Source organism: Anabas testudineus, chromosome 9 (genome assembly GCF_900324465.2).
Source record: "Anabas testudineus chromosome 9, fAnaTes1.2, whole genome shotgun sequence".
Lineage (NCBI taxonomy): Eukaryota > Metazoa > Chordata > Actinopteri > Anabantiformes > Anabantidae > Anabas > Anabas testudineus.
In genome coordinates, this window is record NC_046618.1 from 5,303,468 (window position 1) to 5,323,658 (window position 20,191).

Below are 20,191 nucleotides of genomic sequence, written 5' to 3' on the forward strand. Positions count from 1 at the left end.
GGGACAGATCGACTAAAATTACCCACGCCCCAATCAAACGCACAGAGGAGAATAGTCCTGGAAGTCAACAGGGCAGGGCGCCGCGCTGGAAGCAGCGGAGGAAACAACAACATACCGGCACAACACGCCAGTACTTTGCTGCCATGACATCCTCATAGTCTTTCACAGTCAGCAGCTGTCAGAAGTGGCAGCCGCACAGTACAAAGGGCAGACTTACACAAACCGACACGTACAACTTCACAGCACGCTGCACTCGTGCAAATCACACGAGAAAGGGCACACACACACACACACACACACACACACACCCAGAGAAATGTTACGCACATTTGTATACATGTAACAAGTTTATCTTGGGAAAGCAGTGCTGTAACCCTCTGTGTGTGGTGGTGAGTTTGTTCTGGTTTATGATGCTCCTGGAATCTCCCGTGGTTTTAATGCAGAGTTTTATGAGGTGTAATCTTTTTAATCCATAGTAGCTACACACTGTTTTTTTTTTTTTTTCCAGCAGGGTGGAATGTGTGTTATGCTTTTGTGATTAATTACAGCATTACAATAATTCTTTGTGGTTGGCATACGTGTACGTTCACTCACACCCACTCGAAGCAGCAGGAAGGGCCGAGCTAAATAGAATAGCAACATAATTACTGATGACCCAGGCAGGTTAAACCTGTTCATACATGGGAGGCGGCGAATTGATGATCAGCTCCAAGTGAGTGAATCTTCAGCTCTATGCGTGAGGATGGGCAACTGGCTTATATTTCATGCTGCAAATCTGCTTTCCACACATTAACTTGACTAAGCACTACGTAGGAGGCGAGAGTCAATCATGACTGATTAACACCACTGCTGGGCCTACTCGGAGGCTGTTGGTGAAATGAGGTGGCCTGCGGTTTGATCCAGGGGTTTTCAAATGAGGTCTTCATCTGAAAAATACACAGACCTCAGAGAACATGTAATATGTTAGCTGTGTTTATTAGGGCTGCTGATTTATGTGTCGACTAAAGTGCAGCGGTGCTGCCATTTACAGACGGAACAATGTTATCCACGTGTGCTGCATCAGCCTAAACAGATGGGTGCTGCAATAGACAGTTTATCAGAGAGCCAAATGTCAAGAGTGCACTGACAACTCGCAGTCAGTCCGTATTTACAATCCACGCCAGAGCCATCACTGACACAGCAGCACCTGTTTATCTTCCTCAATAAACCATATGCTGACAAGATTCACATCTTCTTCACAAGTGCTGCAGTGTTTGACCAACACTTTCATATCAATCACACACACACACACACACACACACACACACACACAGTGTGTGTACCCCAGTGAGAGAACATACCCAACTTCACAGATGAAAATCAAACTAAGGACTGATGGGGGGGGGAAGGCACCTTGATGGGGGCCTGAAGCTCTGATCTGCACCATCAGATGATTGGAGGAGTCATCCTTATTGGGGACTCCAAATGGCATCACCTCAAGTTGGTGGTGGGGGGCTCCAAGGAACCCCAATTTAAAATCCACTCAGCTGATGAAGAATGCAGCACACACACACACACACACACACACACACACAAACACACAAACAAACAAACAAACAGGTACTGATCCGGTTCTTCCTTACCTCCAGACGGTCCAGGCTGATGAAGCTGGCGATAGCAAATCCATCAATGATATCCTCCTCCTGCGAGCTGGACTCGCGTCTCTTCCGCCGGGGGGGACGCGGAGCTCTGGCGGCGGCCGCTGGGTGCGGCGCCTTTTTACCGGGCAAGGAGGCGGCGTCCCTCCCCGGACTGTGTCCCTCCCTGTCGGAGCAGGAGGAGTTGGGGTCGGGGCTGCGGGCGTCTCTGCTCCCTGCCTCCCGCAACCTCCGCACCCTCTCCCGCTTGGACCGGCATCTGCGACCCTGCTTCAGTTTGCCATCCATGTTGTCGGAGAGAGCTGGCAGTGTCAAAAAAGAAATAGAAATCCAACTCCACGGCGGGTGCTCGCCTCAACGCTCGCTGCAGCGCGCAACGACGAGCGCACACGCATACACACAAACGCACGCACGCACCGCACGCTCGCACGCACACGCACACACACACACACACAGACGCGGTGGACTGACAATTGTGGGCTGCGCTATAACGTGAAGATAGCGCTGTACGTGTGGAAATAGCAACGCAAACCCAGCCTCACAGCACTCGATGACCTTGAGTAGAAACCTGCGACGATAAGCAAATGTTCAAGTATCCCACACGGGGCGACAGAGACGGAGCCGATCCGCGCTGATCCACACGTTATTTCGGTCACGAATCCGCACCGTGTCGACGCGGTGTCCGCTAAAGCAGGTGCAAAACGGCGAAACAGTTCAGATCGGCGCATTACACTCGCTTTGCAACTTTTGTGCCGTCGGAATAATAACGAGCGATGGTGAAGCCCGAGCTCGCTGCATAGCGCACACGGCGCAGAGAAATCATGCCGCTGCCCGCTGTTGTTTTCCACCTCCCCGATCCATGATCCGAGGCTGTCAGATGAAGAGCTCGGGATACTATCCGTCCAGAAAGAGACGAGCCCGCCTGGCGAACGGGCACCGTCTCGACTGTGGCTGTCGGACGACTGAATAATCCCCGTACGCGTTGAGTTTTAAGGCATATTCCTCCCTTTGCGCTTCGGGGGCAGAGGATCCCAAGTCTAGAGAGCTACTTATGGGCAATATCTTCCTAAATGATCCAAAGCGTCCGCACAAAACCACCAATCCAGTGTGTAATCAAACTCCATAAGGCGACGAAGCGGTCTATTCCAGTTCAGATCATGTTGAGTTTCCTATAAATCCACTCCAGTCCGTCCCCTGGCTGCTCAGTTGCTCAGCAGCTCATTGTATTTTCTGTTGGCATAATAAGGCTTTGATAAGTGTCCTTAAAGCGACAGGAGTGATTAAAATCTCCTCTCCCCGCTCTCATTCCCTTCATCCGAAATTAAGAGACACAGTCAAGCTTCAGAGAGCCCACATTACTGACGTATTTCCGCCACTTCTGGCCTACTATTTACCATAGGAAGGAAGCTCGAGTTTAAAAAGGGGGAAAAATCTTTCTCTCTCACTGTTGGGCACACTTTGTCACACGGGGCACTATTTTAGTCTGTCTGTCTGTCTGTCGGAGCTGATGCCACATCATGCGTTTCCCGCTGACTGTTGGTGCTGTCACCGGCAGAAAATGTAAGGCAGACACACACACACACACACACACACACACACACACACACACACACAGACAGAGAGAGAGAGAGACATGCACACATGTATCATGTTTTGACAACTTCTCCATTCAGTTGGCTCAGACCAAAGTCATCCGGCTCTTTGGTTCACCAGCAGCCGACTCAAAGTGGAAAGGTGTGTTTCAGTGTCAGTTTACTGTCCACAATTTCCATTTTGTGCAGGACATATTTAGTGAAAATGATTTTACCTGTTCCACAGCTTTTTTTAAAAAGCCTGGAGTAGGAGTGGTGTGTTTCTGCAGTCCGCCCTGCTGCAGGGAGGGAGTCCTCTGCAAAGTGGAGCACAACTTCATATATCTGTGTTGATCAGTAGAAATCAGGACAACCGCATTACATAACCACTTTATTGTGTAATAATTACTTCCATTAGAAGGTTCACTAATTTACCGTAGCTATAACTGCACCTACAGCACAAAAAAAACAACAACATCATGAAGAGCGTGTTTGTATCCTAACCCCTAACAAAACTGACACTGGTGTAGACAGATTTATGACATGAGTGGCGCTTCCTTTGTAAATGCCTGGTTGGTATTTGCATGATGCTTTGCTTAACTGGAAGCTTCCTTCATCTGTGAACTTTAAACTTTATCAGAGAACAAACATGACACTGCCAAGCTGTGTGTGACTTGATGGGTAGACAGATTGTAGCAGAACCTCAGAGACACCTGTTAGACCATCTACACACTCTGAATGCATTTTGGATTGAAGCACATTGGAAAAACACAATCACATATATGAGGTGAATTCACAGCCCGTGTGATGCTCGCAATAGACCGTTGCATGAGTCAGCAGTGTATCATATTGACTGTTTAATAGGAAAAGACACTTGTGAGCTACATTGTGACTATAAGCAGCTTTGATTAGTTAGAGTCAGATGGGGACGAGTGGGAAGAAACACTGATGATGAACAGTTAATATCAGACACTTAGGGGTAATGAACTCATGTGACGGTGCGCAAGCTGAAGAAGAATTACAATATTCATCTAGTGTGAAAGACTGCATACAAGAACCCTCTGCTTCATTATTTGTTCTTGACTGTGCAAAGAGCAATGAAAGCGAAGGTGCGAAAACCAGACTGAAATATTTAGGCAGTTATTGCGGTGACTCAGGTGCGGGAATTTTCTTTAATGGCAAGAATCTAGTGCGAAACTGAAAAGCAAAGGCATCAAAATGCAAAACGAAAGTACTTTTATGCAAATACAATGTGCTGCAGGGTAAATTATCCAGAGCGCTGTAGGTGATTAAACCAAAGACTGCAACTGAGAGAGTGAGGATGATGAAGTTTTATGATACACTGCTGTGTCAGGTTACACTGTGTAATCTATGCCAAATATCAAAACGTCATCTTGATGTGCTTTTCGTTAAAGGATGGCAGCATGCGTGTTTCTAACCGTATGTCGCTCAGGAGAACAATAAAAAAGGTGGGCTGCACGTCGGTCTTTTGGAAACCTGAGACAGTATCATTTCCATGTTGCTTTAACCTCTGTAACTGCTGCGAATAAACCCCTCTCTGTTTGAGCAGCTTTGCAAGAACTAATTCAGTAAGGAGATTAAAAAAAAAGGGGGAACAGGTATGGTGAGAGGGCCGTGGAGGAGAGCGAAGAGATTACCTCTGTTCCTTCCATGCTACTATTTGCTGTGAGCTTAATCCATAGCTACAGACTCTGAGCTCCCACATTGCAGTCATTCAAACAGCCGTCTCTTTGAAACACTTAGCCCGGGCTGTGGTGCAAAGCAAAGGGGAGGAAGTCTGTCATCCTTTTATGACGTTTACGGGCAGAATTGTTTTTCTTTGCCTCTGCCACCACAATAACGACTCATTCGATGTTGCTGGGGTCAAGGTGCATCTTGCTTGAAGGGTTATTTGCTGCTGAAATAGTTCTAAAAGCGTTCTGTGCTGCGTAGACATGGGATTGAGAGGTGAGTGATCTGAAGAAAGCAATAATAAAAAATAAAAAAAATCTCTCCTCAAGTACACACCGTATCGTTTGTAAAGAACATAGCCCCGCAGAAATCAATAAGCGAGATTAGATAAGATTTCACGCTAGAACACTAGACAGCTGTAAGACACAAATCCCTCCACTGTTGTAGGAAAATAATTCTGTGGGTCTACATCATTTTCACACAGTCAGTATATATGGATCACACTGAATTGTGGAAGTCGGTATCAGTATTAAGATGTACTTATGGTGTAACTGGCTGATTTTATTCTGCCCAGCGGATTTGATATCATTTCACCAGACGTGGGTGTCAGAGTTCAGTGTGGGTAAATTATTGTTGCTTGTAGAGTTTTATTTGACATGTCTTTATATTGTCGAGAAAGAAAAGAACATTGTAGGTTTAAACCAAGCATGCAGTGACTTCTCTTTCAAATGTGAGGAGGATCAAAATGTGAATTAAATAAAATAAATTATATAATTAAAAAACAAAATATGAGGCTCATATATAGTATATTGTGCAAGTACTTTCTGATCTGACGCCCCAGTTGACAGGATGGCAGTAGTGTCTCTCTAAACCATTATGAATCACTGCTTCTGTAAATCACTGTGGTTTGTAAGTCACCAAGTCAACTTGGTTAGGTTTAGGGAAACAAATGTATATCATAATCTGGGCAGGCTGTTGACCAGGTGGTTAAGGAGTTGTCTAGGAGCCACAGGATCAATGGTTTAGCTCTCAGTTTTTCCTGGCCATATGTTTGCATGTCCCCGGACAAGACCTTGAACCCCAAACCCTTGAACTGGCTCGACAACTATTGAATGGATGGCTATAATCTGGCACAAATTATAAGATGGTGCACAGAGTAGCACAGCCCTTTTTCGCTTATTCTGTAGTAGCTCAACATCTACTCCACTGACAGACATTAATAGTTAACAGGTGATAAGTGCCAAGAGTGACTTTTCCTCCATCACTGGCACCACCGTGAGGTCGACATGTGCTGCTTTGAGTGGAGTTTCTCAAAAACCCTTGGATGGATTGTCACAGACATGGATGTTTCTTTTGGGCTAATAATTTGCTCAGCACACTGGTTTATGACTGCAGTCCTAATGACATTCCCACCCTTTAAATCTACATAGAAAAGGAGCATTCAGACAATAGTCCACCTAGCATGCTGAACTGTGATGCAGTGTGGAGCATTAAGCTCCATACGATCTAAAAGACTTCACAGCTGCTAGCATGTCTGCTCATTGGGTCTTCTCATTGGGAAAATAATGTCAAATTTGCAAGTTTTCCTGAAAAACTATCCCAATAATTTCCCCAAAATGGTATTGTGACATTTTTGTTAAACCAGAAACAGCACACTCATGAATTTAATCCATTAGGGACTCTAGCAGCAATGGCAACCAGCTGTTTTGGATATGAAGCTGTTGGATTTTAACTGAGACATCTCAATTCGCTGCCCTAGCTGTCACTGAGGAATTACTGTGAGGGAAAACATAAGTCCATGGATTTATGCCTATAGGGCTTTCAACTGCCTCTGTGACACATCATCAAGTAATTCACTAGTTTGGTGGCAATTTACAGGCAGACTCAACAAGAAACCTGCCCGGGGCCTCAGGATTGCCTGGGCTGGCCCTGCAAACCGCCCCATGAAAAATTAACCTGCTCACTCCATAGACAGAGCTTACACATCCTCCCTGCCTGAGAGCCTTGTTGCACACTTCCTTCATCTCCCGCCTGCTTATTCCTTCCCACTGTCTCTTTCTGTCTCTCATTTTCTTTCCTTCTCTGCCACTTCATCCCCCTCATTTCCTCTCATTGCATGCTACAGTATCTGCACAGCCTGTGCTATTTAGATCTATCGCGGAGCCAGAGCTCTGTATCTATGCTTCAAAGACAACAGCTGTTTGTTTCATGTTGAACACAGACAATTTATGGACTAGTAGACTTAACATGAGCCTATCTGAAGCTGAATGTGTGATGTAAACATGTCCATATCTACTGCCAACAAGTAGTGATGAATCACTGCAGGGAAACATACTGTATCACTGAAAGTCAACTTAAATACGTGGGGCAAAAACAGCACATTACTCCAGAAACTGACAAGAAGGTGAGATGTTAATTTAATGTTCATAAATATGGGTTGGCTTGGTTATTTCAGTGTGGGGCAAAGTTTAATCAAACAAGAAGACTGGCCCTACAGCTGTGTGTGAGGGAGCTGAATTTATTGGCGGCCCTTGAACAGCCAGTTGGATTTTTATTACAGGTATCATTCAGGGAAAAATTAGCAACGCAACCTGCTATTTTATTGAAATAAATTGAGTTAAGAGATTGGCGTGGGTAAATGTCACTTTAAATGTCATCATAAAAACGATGTGTCTTTGAATCATTGTGAGCCGTGAGGGGAATATGTCTCTTTTTTTTACACTTGCAGTACCTTTTGGAAGAATTCCCACATTTCTTGTTTTGGTTGCAGGTATTGCTCAACATTTGGAGAGAACTGCCATAATGGTTTTTATTGACCCTTGATGTCTGGTGCTCTCTCTAATACCAAAGTAACTACGCTCTCTGCCTCTCCAAATCGCATCAACAGATGTTGCGACAGCAGAGCTTTTCTTAAAAGACCTGAAGGCAATCGATATTTCCCCAGAACCACGCTTTGATTTCCGTCTGTTGGTTGAAGGATAAAGTGAGGCCGTCGTTTGAGTTTATCACTGTGACGACTAGACTCACTACACACCTTGTAGCACTTATAGTCCTTGCTTTTGTTGTATTGTTGTAAGCTGAAGAAAAATAGCCAGTGAAGGCATGTATTACTCACAGAAACAAAGCTGCTGATTGCCCTTTGAGAAATGTTATTGTAGTCTGGAGTCGTAGTCTTTTCATTTTGTTTTATTGTATGGCTATAACAGATGCTGTTACCTTTCAATAGAGCCAGGCTCGCTGTTTCCCTTTTTTCTGCTGTTTATGCTAAGCTAGGCTGAGTTTCGCCCTTGCTCTAGTTTTATTTTAACAGACACGTGTGCAAGTGGTATCAATCTTCTCTTTTAAAGCTCCCAGAAAAAGCAACAGTATCCCAAAAATGTTGACCTATTCCTTCAACCTGTGCACATTTAAGGTGCATTAAACACTGAAACCACAGATGAAGAACTGCCAGTTTTTCATTAAATGAAGTTGAGTTAATTAAAAAGCTTATTTGCTGAAAGGTCAATGCATCCCTTTAAGCAAAATGGAGTGGATTATGTAAAATTTAAATTTTAAAGTACGCGGTAATATATTTTGCATGATTTGCATGACAGGGTATGCCAGTGATTAGACTGCAGTTTGACCTGTGGCTCCAGAGAGAAGGAGAGGCAAGAAAAGGTTGAATTAGTCACTCGGGGATTAGTATCAAAGTATTACAGAAAGGAGGCAGTTAAGGAAAGTCTGTGGAACTGTCACAGCTTTTCTTTTAATGTCTGACCCTAGTTTGCATGCATATAACTCAGTAAACAACTTGAGGCTACGCAAAGATTGACAAGGTGTGAGGGTTTTTTCACTCACTCAGTGCGCTTTTTCTCAGCTGCTTTGTGAGAGACACAGCAGTATTCCCAGTGGTCATGCTGCAATTAGCACCCGAGCCACCAAATCCCAGAAGCTGTTACAATCACTCCACGGTCCCCCAACAACCACCTCCCCCCAAACCTCCCCCATGCACCAAGCCCATTCTTCCTGCATCCACTTTAATTTGGGTCTCACTGAGGGTCTCTCCACCGTGCAGCCATGTGGTAACGTACCCTCTAACTGTTCACAAGTGGCAGATTTTTCTACCTTGAAGGCCGTGTCACACAATGCCACATTAGCAGAGGTGATGTTTTCTCAGTGGCTTTCAATGGGCTGACACAATGTGACAACCTGTCACCGGGGAGGGCTTCCCCGTCCAGGACCCTGCTTGTTAGAACGTGTGAATAAAGTGAACGAGTGACAGAGAGAGACAGAGAGAGAGAGAGAGAGAGAGAGAGAGAGAAAGAGGAAAAGAGACTTCTCTCAGCTTATTTTCCACGCAGTATAATGAGCACAATGTTAACAGAGAGGGTAAACATAGAAAGCAGCAAAAACAAGACTGAAGGCAGGCAACACTAAAGACTGTTCTGTGTAATGAGGGAGCTGCAGAGACAAGCCCGTATCCAGCCTTATGGTATAGAGTCTATACGGTATGGATGGAGAATGTTGAGCAGGTTGAGCATGTAGGGTTTATCTTGAATATATCTAATTTCATGTACAGTCAAGTACAGTAGAGCATTTACATATGTTTTATAAATCATATATTGACCCACAACATCCAAGAGAGAGAGAGGTCACAGGCCAGCTGGTTCTCTAGGACAGAGAGCTTGAGTCAGAAGAGAGGACAGGCACACAGCCTGGACCTTCATGAGTTACACAGATGCTGTGGTCTTCAGAAGGTTTAAAGGACAGCAACAACATGGATCATACTGTATGTATGAGAGAATGTCTGACACAGAGTCAACCCACCAGCAGAAAAAGGTACCAGGTAAACAAAGAATAAGGCACTAAGTCAGTGGTTCAATCCCTGGTTCCTGTTGTGTTTTTTGGAAGTCAGTGGTGGAAATTAATTCCACACACACACTAACCACATGAGACCCAGGCCAGAGATGTCACATTTAGCCTTCCTATCACTATGTCATGCAGTTGCACAAAGAGAAGCAAAAAGGTGGAATCAGAATTCATATTAAGCAGAAAATGACTTCCCGGTTTAAAAAGTGCCATTTGAGTAGAGTGACATACCCTGAAAGCAGACTGAGAGATTACTGTTGGATACGTAGGCTGGAGACATGCAACTCTTTTTGGTACTTTTCGAAAGAACGATGAGCTCATAGGAGACATTATTAAGAGAGCCTGGAACAAGGTGTGGCTAATTAAACAGAGGTTAAGTAAAGGGGTGTATATAATGGATGGTTATTTTCTCCTCGATGCTGGCAGGGACCTGTGATGCAGTGAAGGAATATTTAGTTAAGACGTAATCTTGTCACATATTGTGCATCATAATTCCAAAACAAGCTTCATCTTTACAAAAATCACAATCTTCCACCTCCCAAAAAATGCCACGATGTTCTGTAACGTTGAGTAGCGCTGATATGTGTTATCTCAAGTGGTAATACAGCACATACATTCAAATGGCAACGAGGAGGCTTTTGGAATAACAAATGAGTGGGAAGAATAGAAAATCAACGACGGGCAGATTGAAAGTTAAAAGGCTGTAAAATGAGCGCGTGTTCAAAGAGAGAGAGAGAGAGAGAAAGAGAGAGAGAGGGAGAGGGAGAGAGAACGGATGTGAGCAGGCGTATTATACTCGGCTTCTTACAACGCTCCCCTGGCTTTCACAAGGCTCTTGATTAGCAAACAGCAGCCCCCGAGATAAAACACACCCGTAGACACAGACTGGATTTGCATGTAAAGAGACTTTTCATGCATGCATCTATTGGAGCCAAATGAGAGAATCAGATTCTTTAGATGCTGCTCCTTCTCACAGGGAGGCTCCGGATTCCTTGCGTTAGCTTTGTGTCCTTATGAGTCAACTTTTCCTGTCACAAAATATTTATGACTGTCACTTATAACAGTTGCAATGGGTGGATAGTTATGCACAGCACTGATATATGCTTTTTTTTTTTTGGCATCTATCAGGTTCGAGTTCGACTTATAGTCTAAATAGTGTAGAAATGATGCTTGTTATTGACATATTGCAACTATAGTGGCTTATTTGTGCTTCCAGTTTGGGGGCACATTTAATTCCACATGCATTTGGCACACGAGTGATATGTGTATCTTAAACAAAGGTTTGCATAATCATGACTGTATTTTGTAAGCTTGTGAATTATTATTTGCATAAGCTGGATTTGCATTCATACATAATGTAATAACTAAATGTTTACACGCAAGGCTAGACACGTTCACAAGTGTCCTGCAAAAGTGAACAACAGAACATCATGTAAAAGGCAAGCAGACGCTGCAAGACGTAGGCCTACAGCGCCGCAGCCTCGACGCATCACACCGCAAGCCTCTGCTGCTTTGTGTGATGCACAGGAGCGATGTGTAAAATAATACAGACAAGATGAAGCACCTCAAGACGATTTGCATAAACTGTGAGACACCGTGAGCGAATATATGGATAATTTGGCTTATAAATGAAGACACGCTGAGGCAACCCAACCACTTTCATGTAAGAGAAGCAGTCGCTTCTTCAGTTCACCCCTAGTAATGACTTGGTTAAATATAATTTATGACTTGGATCATAAGTTATTCACCAACTTGCTGATTAATTATGTAGGCCTAAAATGTAATATCTCTGATTATGTGTGACAGTAGATATTCATCGTTACAGATGGAGGGAGTTTCTAACAGCGGCTTTATGCTAAGCAGCTTTCTTTTGTAAACTGATACAGACGCATTTGGGCAAATGTGATAAAGTGTTTATCCTCTAGCTTGATGTTGTAACACTGAAGGATTTTCTTCTGCAATACTGTGCATGCATCCATCAAAAATCATTACTTTTAGGTCATCATTTAATCCCTCTAAAATATAGAGGATCCAGTCATTTGAAGCTAAGCTGATTTTGTTCCACTCTCTTCTTCTTCTTCCTCTTTTTTTTTTTTTTTAATAGTAAACGTCACTTCTTTCCAAATGATTGAATCTCATTTTTAAATTGAACTGAATTTATAGCCCTAGAGAAAAGTAAAGTCGTTCTGTAATGATGCAAAATACGGGGATATGGTCAAAACGTTTCATCCATTTTTCATGCTTGTTTAACTTTTCCTACACACCACACTAAATCCATCTTCAACACATATTTTGAAGCACCTCGGCTCAAGATTTGTGCAGACAGCTTGTTAAATATGTATCGGCTGAGCGGCGGGCAACCTGCTGAAGTGGCAATGTACCTCACCTCCAGCAGAACAGAGTGAGTGGATGAATGATGGATCCCACAGTGAGTCAGAATCTCTACTTCTGTAGCCTTTCAGAAAAAGCTGGTGTGACATTTCTCTTCATGCGCTGGATTGTGGAGCAAGAACTATTCAAGGCACGCAATGTGACGGCACAAAGTCGCTGTGATGTGGAGATAATGCTGTCATGAATTTGGCGCTCTGTAAAAAAAACCTGATTTGAATTGAATCCAAAACCTGAATTGTGCATATTCCCTGAATCCAATAAGACATTGTTTGTGTTCACTGTGTCTAAAAAGACACTGTGTTTGTTTCCTAAATCCCATTGGAATAATGTGCATGTTCCCAAAATCGTACTCTTCCTAAATTCAACTAGAAACGTGTGCGCCCTAAATCTAATGAGGCACTGTGTGAAAATTCCCTACATTCATTCAAGTCATCCCATGTGTGCTCTCTACAGCCTTTTGTTATATCATCTGAAAGTCTGTAAAACACACAAACACACATCCAGTGCGCGTCATCTACAGTGAGCCTCTCTGTTCTGCTGTTTAGTGACTCACTGTCTCTGCAGTGCTGTCTCCCAGCTGATCTGTAGTTAATCTCTCCGAGGTCTCCGGTGGGAGGAAATGATGAAGGGAGGAAGAGAAATACAGAGAAATAGAGTTACTCTCCGCTGCAGCCCGAAGAGCTTCCCTTAGCTAGGGCCCCCAAGGGAGTGCTCATATGTCCAAAACCCTTGCAAGACTTCGCAGACTCAAGAGATTATGGTTATAGTGTGTGTTTATGTCTGTGGGCTCATGTTCAATGTTTACTTACGGACTGAAATATACTCAAAGCTTTTTGACATTTCAGGCTCAATATTTAGCAGACGACACAAATAGCTGCAGGGGAGGTGCAGGATTTCATTAAATCTCACCGATTTAAAACATCAGCTGTAAAATCTACAGAATTTAAGGAACTGCAGCCTGTTGCCAAAATCCATATTTCAGTTTGCTCAAGGCTTATATTTCTTAGAGCCTGTTCTTTATATACTGTGTCTATAAGTGTCTATTAAACTTTTACCTGCTTGGAAATTTCCACCTTTTGTTTGTTTTTACACTGAATGAAGTGATTTGTTTTTATTGGCCTTTTGTTGCGCTGATCCAAAGAAAAAGACTCTCACACAGAAGTCAGAGGATGGCTACATATAAATGTCACTTAATATCCCTACAGTACAGTTAAATCCATCACTAAGAAATGGTAAGAATATGGCACGTGTGCCATCCACATAATCTGGGCATCAGAGCAAGCATCAAGTGTGGGCATGTGCCTCAAAACAGACCCTGGAAGATCCAGTACTGCAGAGGGTAAAAACGACTAGAACAAAATACTGATGCAGGAAAAACTGAGTCTGCACACGAACTGCAACTTGGGAGAAGATTTGTTTTCCACCAAGCTTGAGCCCAAGCATACAACCACAAGTGGTTTAATAACAACAACATTAATGTTCTGAAGTGGCCGCGTCAGAGACCAGACCTCAACCCAGTTGAGAATTTGTGGCTGCACTTGAAAAGCGCTGCTCGCTCACAATCCCCACGACAGAGCTCGAGTACTTCTGCAAAGACGAACGTGGAAGAATCGCAGTATCCAGATGTGCGAAGCTGACTGAGGCCTATCCACACAGACGCAAAACACTGACTCGACATTTTAGAGGCACTGTCTTTATGAGTGAAGTTAACAAAAAAATCAATAATGTCTCAACTTTTATTGAGTGTGTTTCATAGAAAGATGGTTGATTTCTAGCTGATGGAACAGACTGACAGCCTCCATCAAACAAAGAAACACTCAGAGTAGATCAACAAGTCCAGCAGATTGAGGACACGGCTCTGTTTCCGGTGATGCTTGCATTTGGTGAGCTTCCAGATGGAAACCAAGCAGACGTTGTTGGGCTGTTCTCCTGCAGGCTCTGCTCACTGATCTCCTCTCTCCTGGGATGCGGTTCACCTCTGAGCGCAGGAGATCTCCCTCAGAGAAGATGGAGAAATCATTTTTTCTTCTTTCCTCTCAAGAGAAGCTCCTGTGTGTCTGTGATACAGCGAGCAAGACGGAGATCAAACCCTTATCTGAGCCTCAGTGAAAACAGGTAGACAAACATTCACAGGCAGAGCAAATGCTTTCACACATGCTGTCCCAGCAATGCATACTTTCTCATCCCGCTGTGCCTAAAGGAGTTCTCACAATTTGTACGAAACGAGGAGAGATGGAGAGAGATGGAGAGAGAGGGAGAGAGAGCGAGAGAGAGACAAACTGACAGAGACAGAGAAAGAGGGAGAGCAAAGCAGAGAGAGATCACTTCTCCCTGGCACCCAGAGGCTTCTCCAAAGCTTTTAGTAAAAAAACAAGCGGCTGTGTGATGGATCAAACAGCACTGGCAGCCACTTCCCAGCCTACCCAGCAGACTACTGGCTTTGATATTTCAGTCACTATCAGTCCCTGTGTTGTGTCTCTTTTATACACTGCCGGGTAAATGAATCTTTTCCTTTGGTCTCCTCTCCTCCCTCCAGTGCACTGCCATTCCTTCTTCATCTCCCCTCTCCCTCGCTCTCTCTTCCAATATCTCTTACCCACGTCATCGACTACCCTCAGTTGTCCCTTTGCTGTGTAAAATGTATTCCAGGCTCTCCTCTCCCCAAAACTAACTTTTGGCAAATGCTCCGAGCTTTGGTCCCATCCAAAGGTGAACAATGTGTTACAGCTGTAATTAGTGCCAGCGCTGTGGGCACAAGTCAAGATTGACTATGGGTCACTTCATGTGACTCATTGTGAGGAAGCGGAGACATTAAACTTCTCTACTCTTTCCTGCTATTTTTCCATGGAGTCAAGCTGCGACATACATTTGTTTTACTGCTCAAAGCCATGAACAGAGTACATGACTTCCATTTCTTTATCAGATTAAAGGATTTAGCATCCTGCCATTGAAGACCATGGTGATTTTCTTTACAATGTATGTTTTGAATGCTATAACTTCAATCTAAATTCTTCTTTCTTCTTTAATTTAGGACCAACAGAGCCAGCTGGAGTTGAGTACCACAGAAAAGGGAAAGAAATAAGTTGTGGGCATTTTTTGAGCTCATATTTTTATTGGAATAAGGGACAACAAGCTGCTGAAATTCAGATACTTGATGTGGAATTCAATGTGCAATACACGTCTTCATCTTTTCATCAAGACACAGTTAGCCTGGTTTTATATTCCCAAATGTGCCTTTGAAGACATCTGACAGTGGTCAGCTTTACCAAACACATGGAAAACTGTACAGACATGTTTTACCATGATACATACCATGAGGGAAAAAAGTGTTTGATCCTCTGCTGATGTTGTACGTTTGCCCACTAACAAAGAAATGATCAGTGATTTTAATGAGTGAAATAAGTATTTGATCCACGATCAATCATCAGGATTTCAGGCTCTCAGGTGTCCACCGAACCAATCAATCAATCAGATTCCAAACTCTCGACCAAGGCCAAGAGCAAAGAGCTGTACAAGGTAGAACAGGGACAAGACTGTGGACCTACACAAGGCTGGAATGGGCTACGAGACCTTGGCCAAGCAGCTTGGAGAGAAGGTGACAACAGTTGGTGCGATTATTCACAAATGGAAGACACACAAAATAACTGGCAGTCTCCATCGATCTGGGGCCTCGTGGAGTTTCAACGATCATGAAAACGAGATATGCAAACCTGGTGGCCAACTGCAAGAAACACCTTTTGCCACCATGTTTTGTGAAGTGGTTAAATACTTATTTCCATCCATCCATTTTCCTAACAGCTTGTCCACTCAAGGGTCACAGGTACTTATTTCACTCTTTAAAATGCAAATCAATTTATAATTTTGTTGAAATGAGTTTTTGTTTTTGTTGTTGTTGTTATTCTGTCTCTCACTGTTAAAATAAACATACATTACAATTATAGACTGATCGTTTCTTTTTCACTGGGCAAAAGTCTAAAAATATTTCAAAGATCACAGCAATACTGAAAAATACAGCAGTGCCTTACATTAAGCTAGACTTTTAGCACAGCTTCAAACGGTGCAGAAATACAAGAACAGTTTTCCCACAGCATTCTGGTTTTAGCTTCTTTGGAAAGGTTCCCAATTTTTCTTAGAATCCCCTTTAACTTCTTACTATAATACAAGGCTTCACATGGCCAGGTGCTGGATTACATCAGTGAGCTTTTAACTCCCGTCTCTCCCAGAGGATCAAACTAGAGCCAGGTTAAAATCAAGCAGAGACTGAGCTTTTGCTGTACTTGTACTTTGGCACTGGAACAGGCCTCTATAATGTATTCAGTCTGCTGGCAGTATATTTAAAAAGTGCCTACAAACACGTCTCTTTAGAGCCGTCCACCTCATTAGCTAATAGACATCTCACTGTTTGCGCCATCCTGCTTTTCTAAAGTTGCCACCAGCATTCTCTTTAATCTCCAGTTATGTTTATAATTAGTGTGCTGAACCATTTGTCTGTAGTTGATTTGTGTTTTAACAAATGATTTGACATCCTCATCACTGATGATTCACAGATACTGGTAGTGTACTCAGTGCCCTGAGGACGGGTTAAGCAAAATCACTGATTTGGTGTGAAGTGTCCACTATATGGACTAAGCAGTAGAGGTTTTTCAGGAACTGTTTTTGGGGTGGGGCAGAAAAGAAGCTTGATGTGGCAGTGAAGTCTCCAAACTGAACCCATAGCTCCCCAATATTCCCATTTTATATCTCAAATTACAAAATCGTTAATAATTAAAACTCCAGCCCTGGAACACAACAGGCCTGCTGTATGACTTAGCCGGTGTATTAAGATAGGTATGGTATGGCTTTGTAACATTTTATAAAATCTAATATAGTTGCTTAGACAATTTATAGTTTTCTCTTTAAAGAACATTTCCCATCAGCCCCAAGTGTTCACAGACTCAACAGAAGAGTTCACGGGTGAGTCGACAGGTGGCAGAGAGTTCAGACGTGTCACACACAACACAGATTAAAGATAGAACGCTGGTGAGTTTTATGAATGTGGATGAAACCAGGTTATGATGCTTCACCAGTCACGCCCCAGGAGAGTGCTGCTTATTTTATCATTTAGTTTGACAAGCATGTTTTGTACACCTATGGATTTATTAAATCTTTCATATTTGCCTGGGTGGTTAACAACCTGTTTTCCCGTCGTGTGACAAACTCAGAAAACGTGTTTACTACTGCTGTGTGCACACAGAGTAGGGAACTACTGCTGTACTGCAACTTCAGCTGAGACAAGTCGCAACTAATGGATCCAAGCTCCAGTTAAGCCAATTACGCTTTATTTATTTAACACAGTAGGCATCTGAATAAGTGTAGTATTGTACATCGACTCAAAGACAAACATGTGTTTTCCTGAGCTACAATCTAACAGAGAAATGTATCCGTGTGTAATTGATTGTTTCCATACAAACGGGCCTATGATTAAATATTGAGTTGTGCTGTGATATTGAAAGAGAGTAATCATAGCCCTGATGATTCTGACAAGTGGTATCAGTGTCACAGGGGCTGAAAAATTAGATGTGATTCATGCAGCACAAGTGGCATGCTGAATAGGCAATAACCCAGAGCCTGTATAAACCTAATTACATCAAACGTCACCCCATCAATGAGCCCCCATCTCTTATATAGATTAGCTACAAGGTAACAATTTGAGAGCGATGACCCAGTGACATTTGCCTTGTGTTGTCAGAACCTCTTGTGCTCTTTATTGTGCTCTCGCTTTCAGTCAGGAGGCACATTTGCACTTGGGGTCAGCCTTTCCACATGCTGCATTTCCAAAGAGCTAAATGAGACTCGTGCTGTGGCCCCTGCCATTCTATTGATCCCCTCCTCTAGCTCTCCAAGTCGAGTTTATGCACTAAATTTAGTTTAGTGCTAAGGGCCCTCATTAATAATAGATCTATCAGCAGGGGGAGAGAGGGCGGAGGGTCCATCACTGATTGATTTCAAAGAGAGAGAGAGAGACAGAGGATAAAAGAGAGAGAGACAAGAGAGAGGACCAGGTTTATTTATGAGTCAAATCTCCTCAATAGTCTGAGTCAGCTGTCCTTAAAGCCTCTCCCTACAGCGGAGGTGTAACTTCCACACACATACTGTTTATATATAGATATATATATATATATACATCTATATGTAAGTATAGTACCATCATCCATCAGCATTTTCTTCTTCAAATTCCAGCTTCATATACCGTATGCTGCAAGTTTGGTGAGTAAGAATAGAGAAAAGCAACAAAATTAGATAACCAGTGAGCAAGGGCCTGTGAAATGCTGCATGAGCAACAGGGTTATGTAATACTGCATGCAAACACACCATGTTTGAGTCTGCAATTTGCTAACAGATGGGATGCAGTCTCTGTCACTGAACGGGCATATTTCCATCCTACCGCAATTACACGGTTATAACAAAGGTGAACATCAGTCACAAACAGACACCATTCTAGTCCACAATAAACAAAGTTACAATAGATTAACTGTTAATCTCCACTTGACAGATAGACATAGAGTAAACAAACACGAGCCATTATTTATTAGCCAGCCACACGCAAGTCTAAATAACACTAAAACATCTATTTGACATTCATAGAAATGGGTTTTGTACTTTGGTCACTTTAGATTTCCAGCAGGATTTAAAGCCTCTGACATCTTGTACCAGTTTATTACAGACAGTAAAATATGCTAACAGTTATAATGGCTTTTCACTGTGCACTGAGTGGAATTCAAAGTAAAGTGAGAACTAAATCAGGGGCTTCTGTACAAGTGATCAGTTAAACACTGAATCATATCTACAATTGAAAAGACAAGCGGTGATGTTAGGTTTCTAATAAAAGGCCAAGAACACACTCCCAGGTAGTGTTGGCGTGGACTGTTACACAGCGTATAGTTTGACGGCCACTTTTATTCGCACTTACATATAACAGACATTAACTAAATCCAGTCAGAGGTATTAACCAAATCCTGCAGCCTGATAAGTGAGTTTAGGTGGGGCAGCTAGTTGTCAGAGAGGATCTTATTTGGATTGGACCTGGCTGCCTTGCCACAGGGTGCAGCTATAATCACAGGCATTTCAACAGCCGCACAACCACACTGAGCACGGCTCATCACAGACAACAGCCCTACAGGGGGAATTATGCGGAGCGACCTGGCACCACAGCACTAGATTTTCCAGCAGACTGCCTCTTGGGTTGTGTTGACAGAGAGTAAAGCCTTGAATTTACTCTGCCAGTCAATAACCCCCCCCCCCCACTCACCAAACCAATGGGAATTGATGGATCATTGGAGGTGCTCTTTTCTTCCTGTATGTCGCACTGGTTTTATTTGACGTGCAGCTGTGGTTGGTGTGTTGTGTGGGTGTGTGCGCAGGCATTTGTAAATGCAAAACAGCAGGTACGCTCATGTGTGCAGCCTTCAGGTATAGTAGGCTTAGATAATGTACATAATGTATTTATATTCATTAAAATATGCATAGTTTTGATAATGCAGTTTTAAAAAAATCAAGCACCACTTTGAAACCACAGCAGTCGGAAAGGCATCCACGGAAACACGTGCATATTCCTGTATGCACGTGTCTGCGTATGTTTGAGAAAGCTTTTGGATCAAAGTATCAAACCAATCCCCAGTGCAGCGCAGCAGGAGGCGAGAGGTGTTTGTGCTACCTAATCAGCCTCCTGCTCAAGAAGCCACTGGCTTTGTCTCATGTCCCCTCTGCCTCTGGAGATAATATGACACATGCAGTTGTGCCGCTTTAATTCATAATAATGGGCTGACTTGTCAGGGTTATTAATCAAAGGAACTCCCTGAAAGCAGAGGCTTCTCTGGGCCTTGTGGGGAGCCGCACATTAAAAGGAGCTGCAATTCTGATTAAAATACTGCTGACGTTATGAGCCCAGAACCCCGAGTTCAGATAGTTAAACAATTACGTGTGTGGGGCTCTCAGAAGTAATGGACAGACTGGTGCATGTTCCAGCTGTTCTGACTGCTAGTGTGACGGGCATGAGCACCGTCAGCCCTTGAC

General features: G+C 43.3%; 1 protein-coding gene across 8 annotated transcripts in view; it reads right to left on the reverse strand.

The window, feature by feature from the left end:
- The window catches only part of fbrsl1 (fibrosin-like 1), a 244,229-nt gene extending 241,254 nt beyond the window's left edge, over window positions 1-2,975 (reverse strand). For 5 of the 8 annotated variants that reach the window (XM_026342356.1, XM_026342355.1, XM_026342354.1 and 2 more), the window contains exon 1: window positions 1,623-2,975. In XM_026342356.1, coding sequence (XP_026198141.1) covers window positions 1,623-1,925 — 303 coding nt within the window. In that variant the 5' untranslated portion in view covers window positions 1,926-2,975. The remainder of the gene's footprint in view (window positions 1-1,622) is intronic. The other 3 variants (XM_026342360.1, XM_026342358.1, XM_026342359.1) reach the window with 1 other exon arrangement.
- Window positions 2,976-20,191: the final 17,216 nt, after the last annotated feature.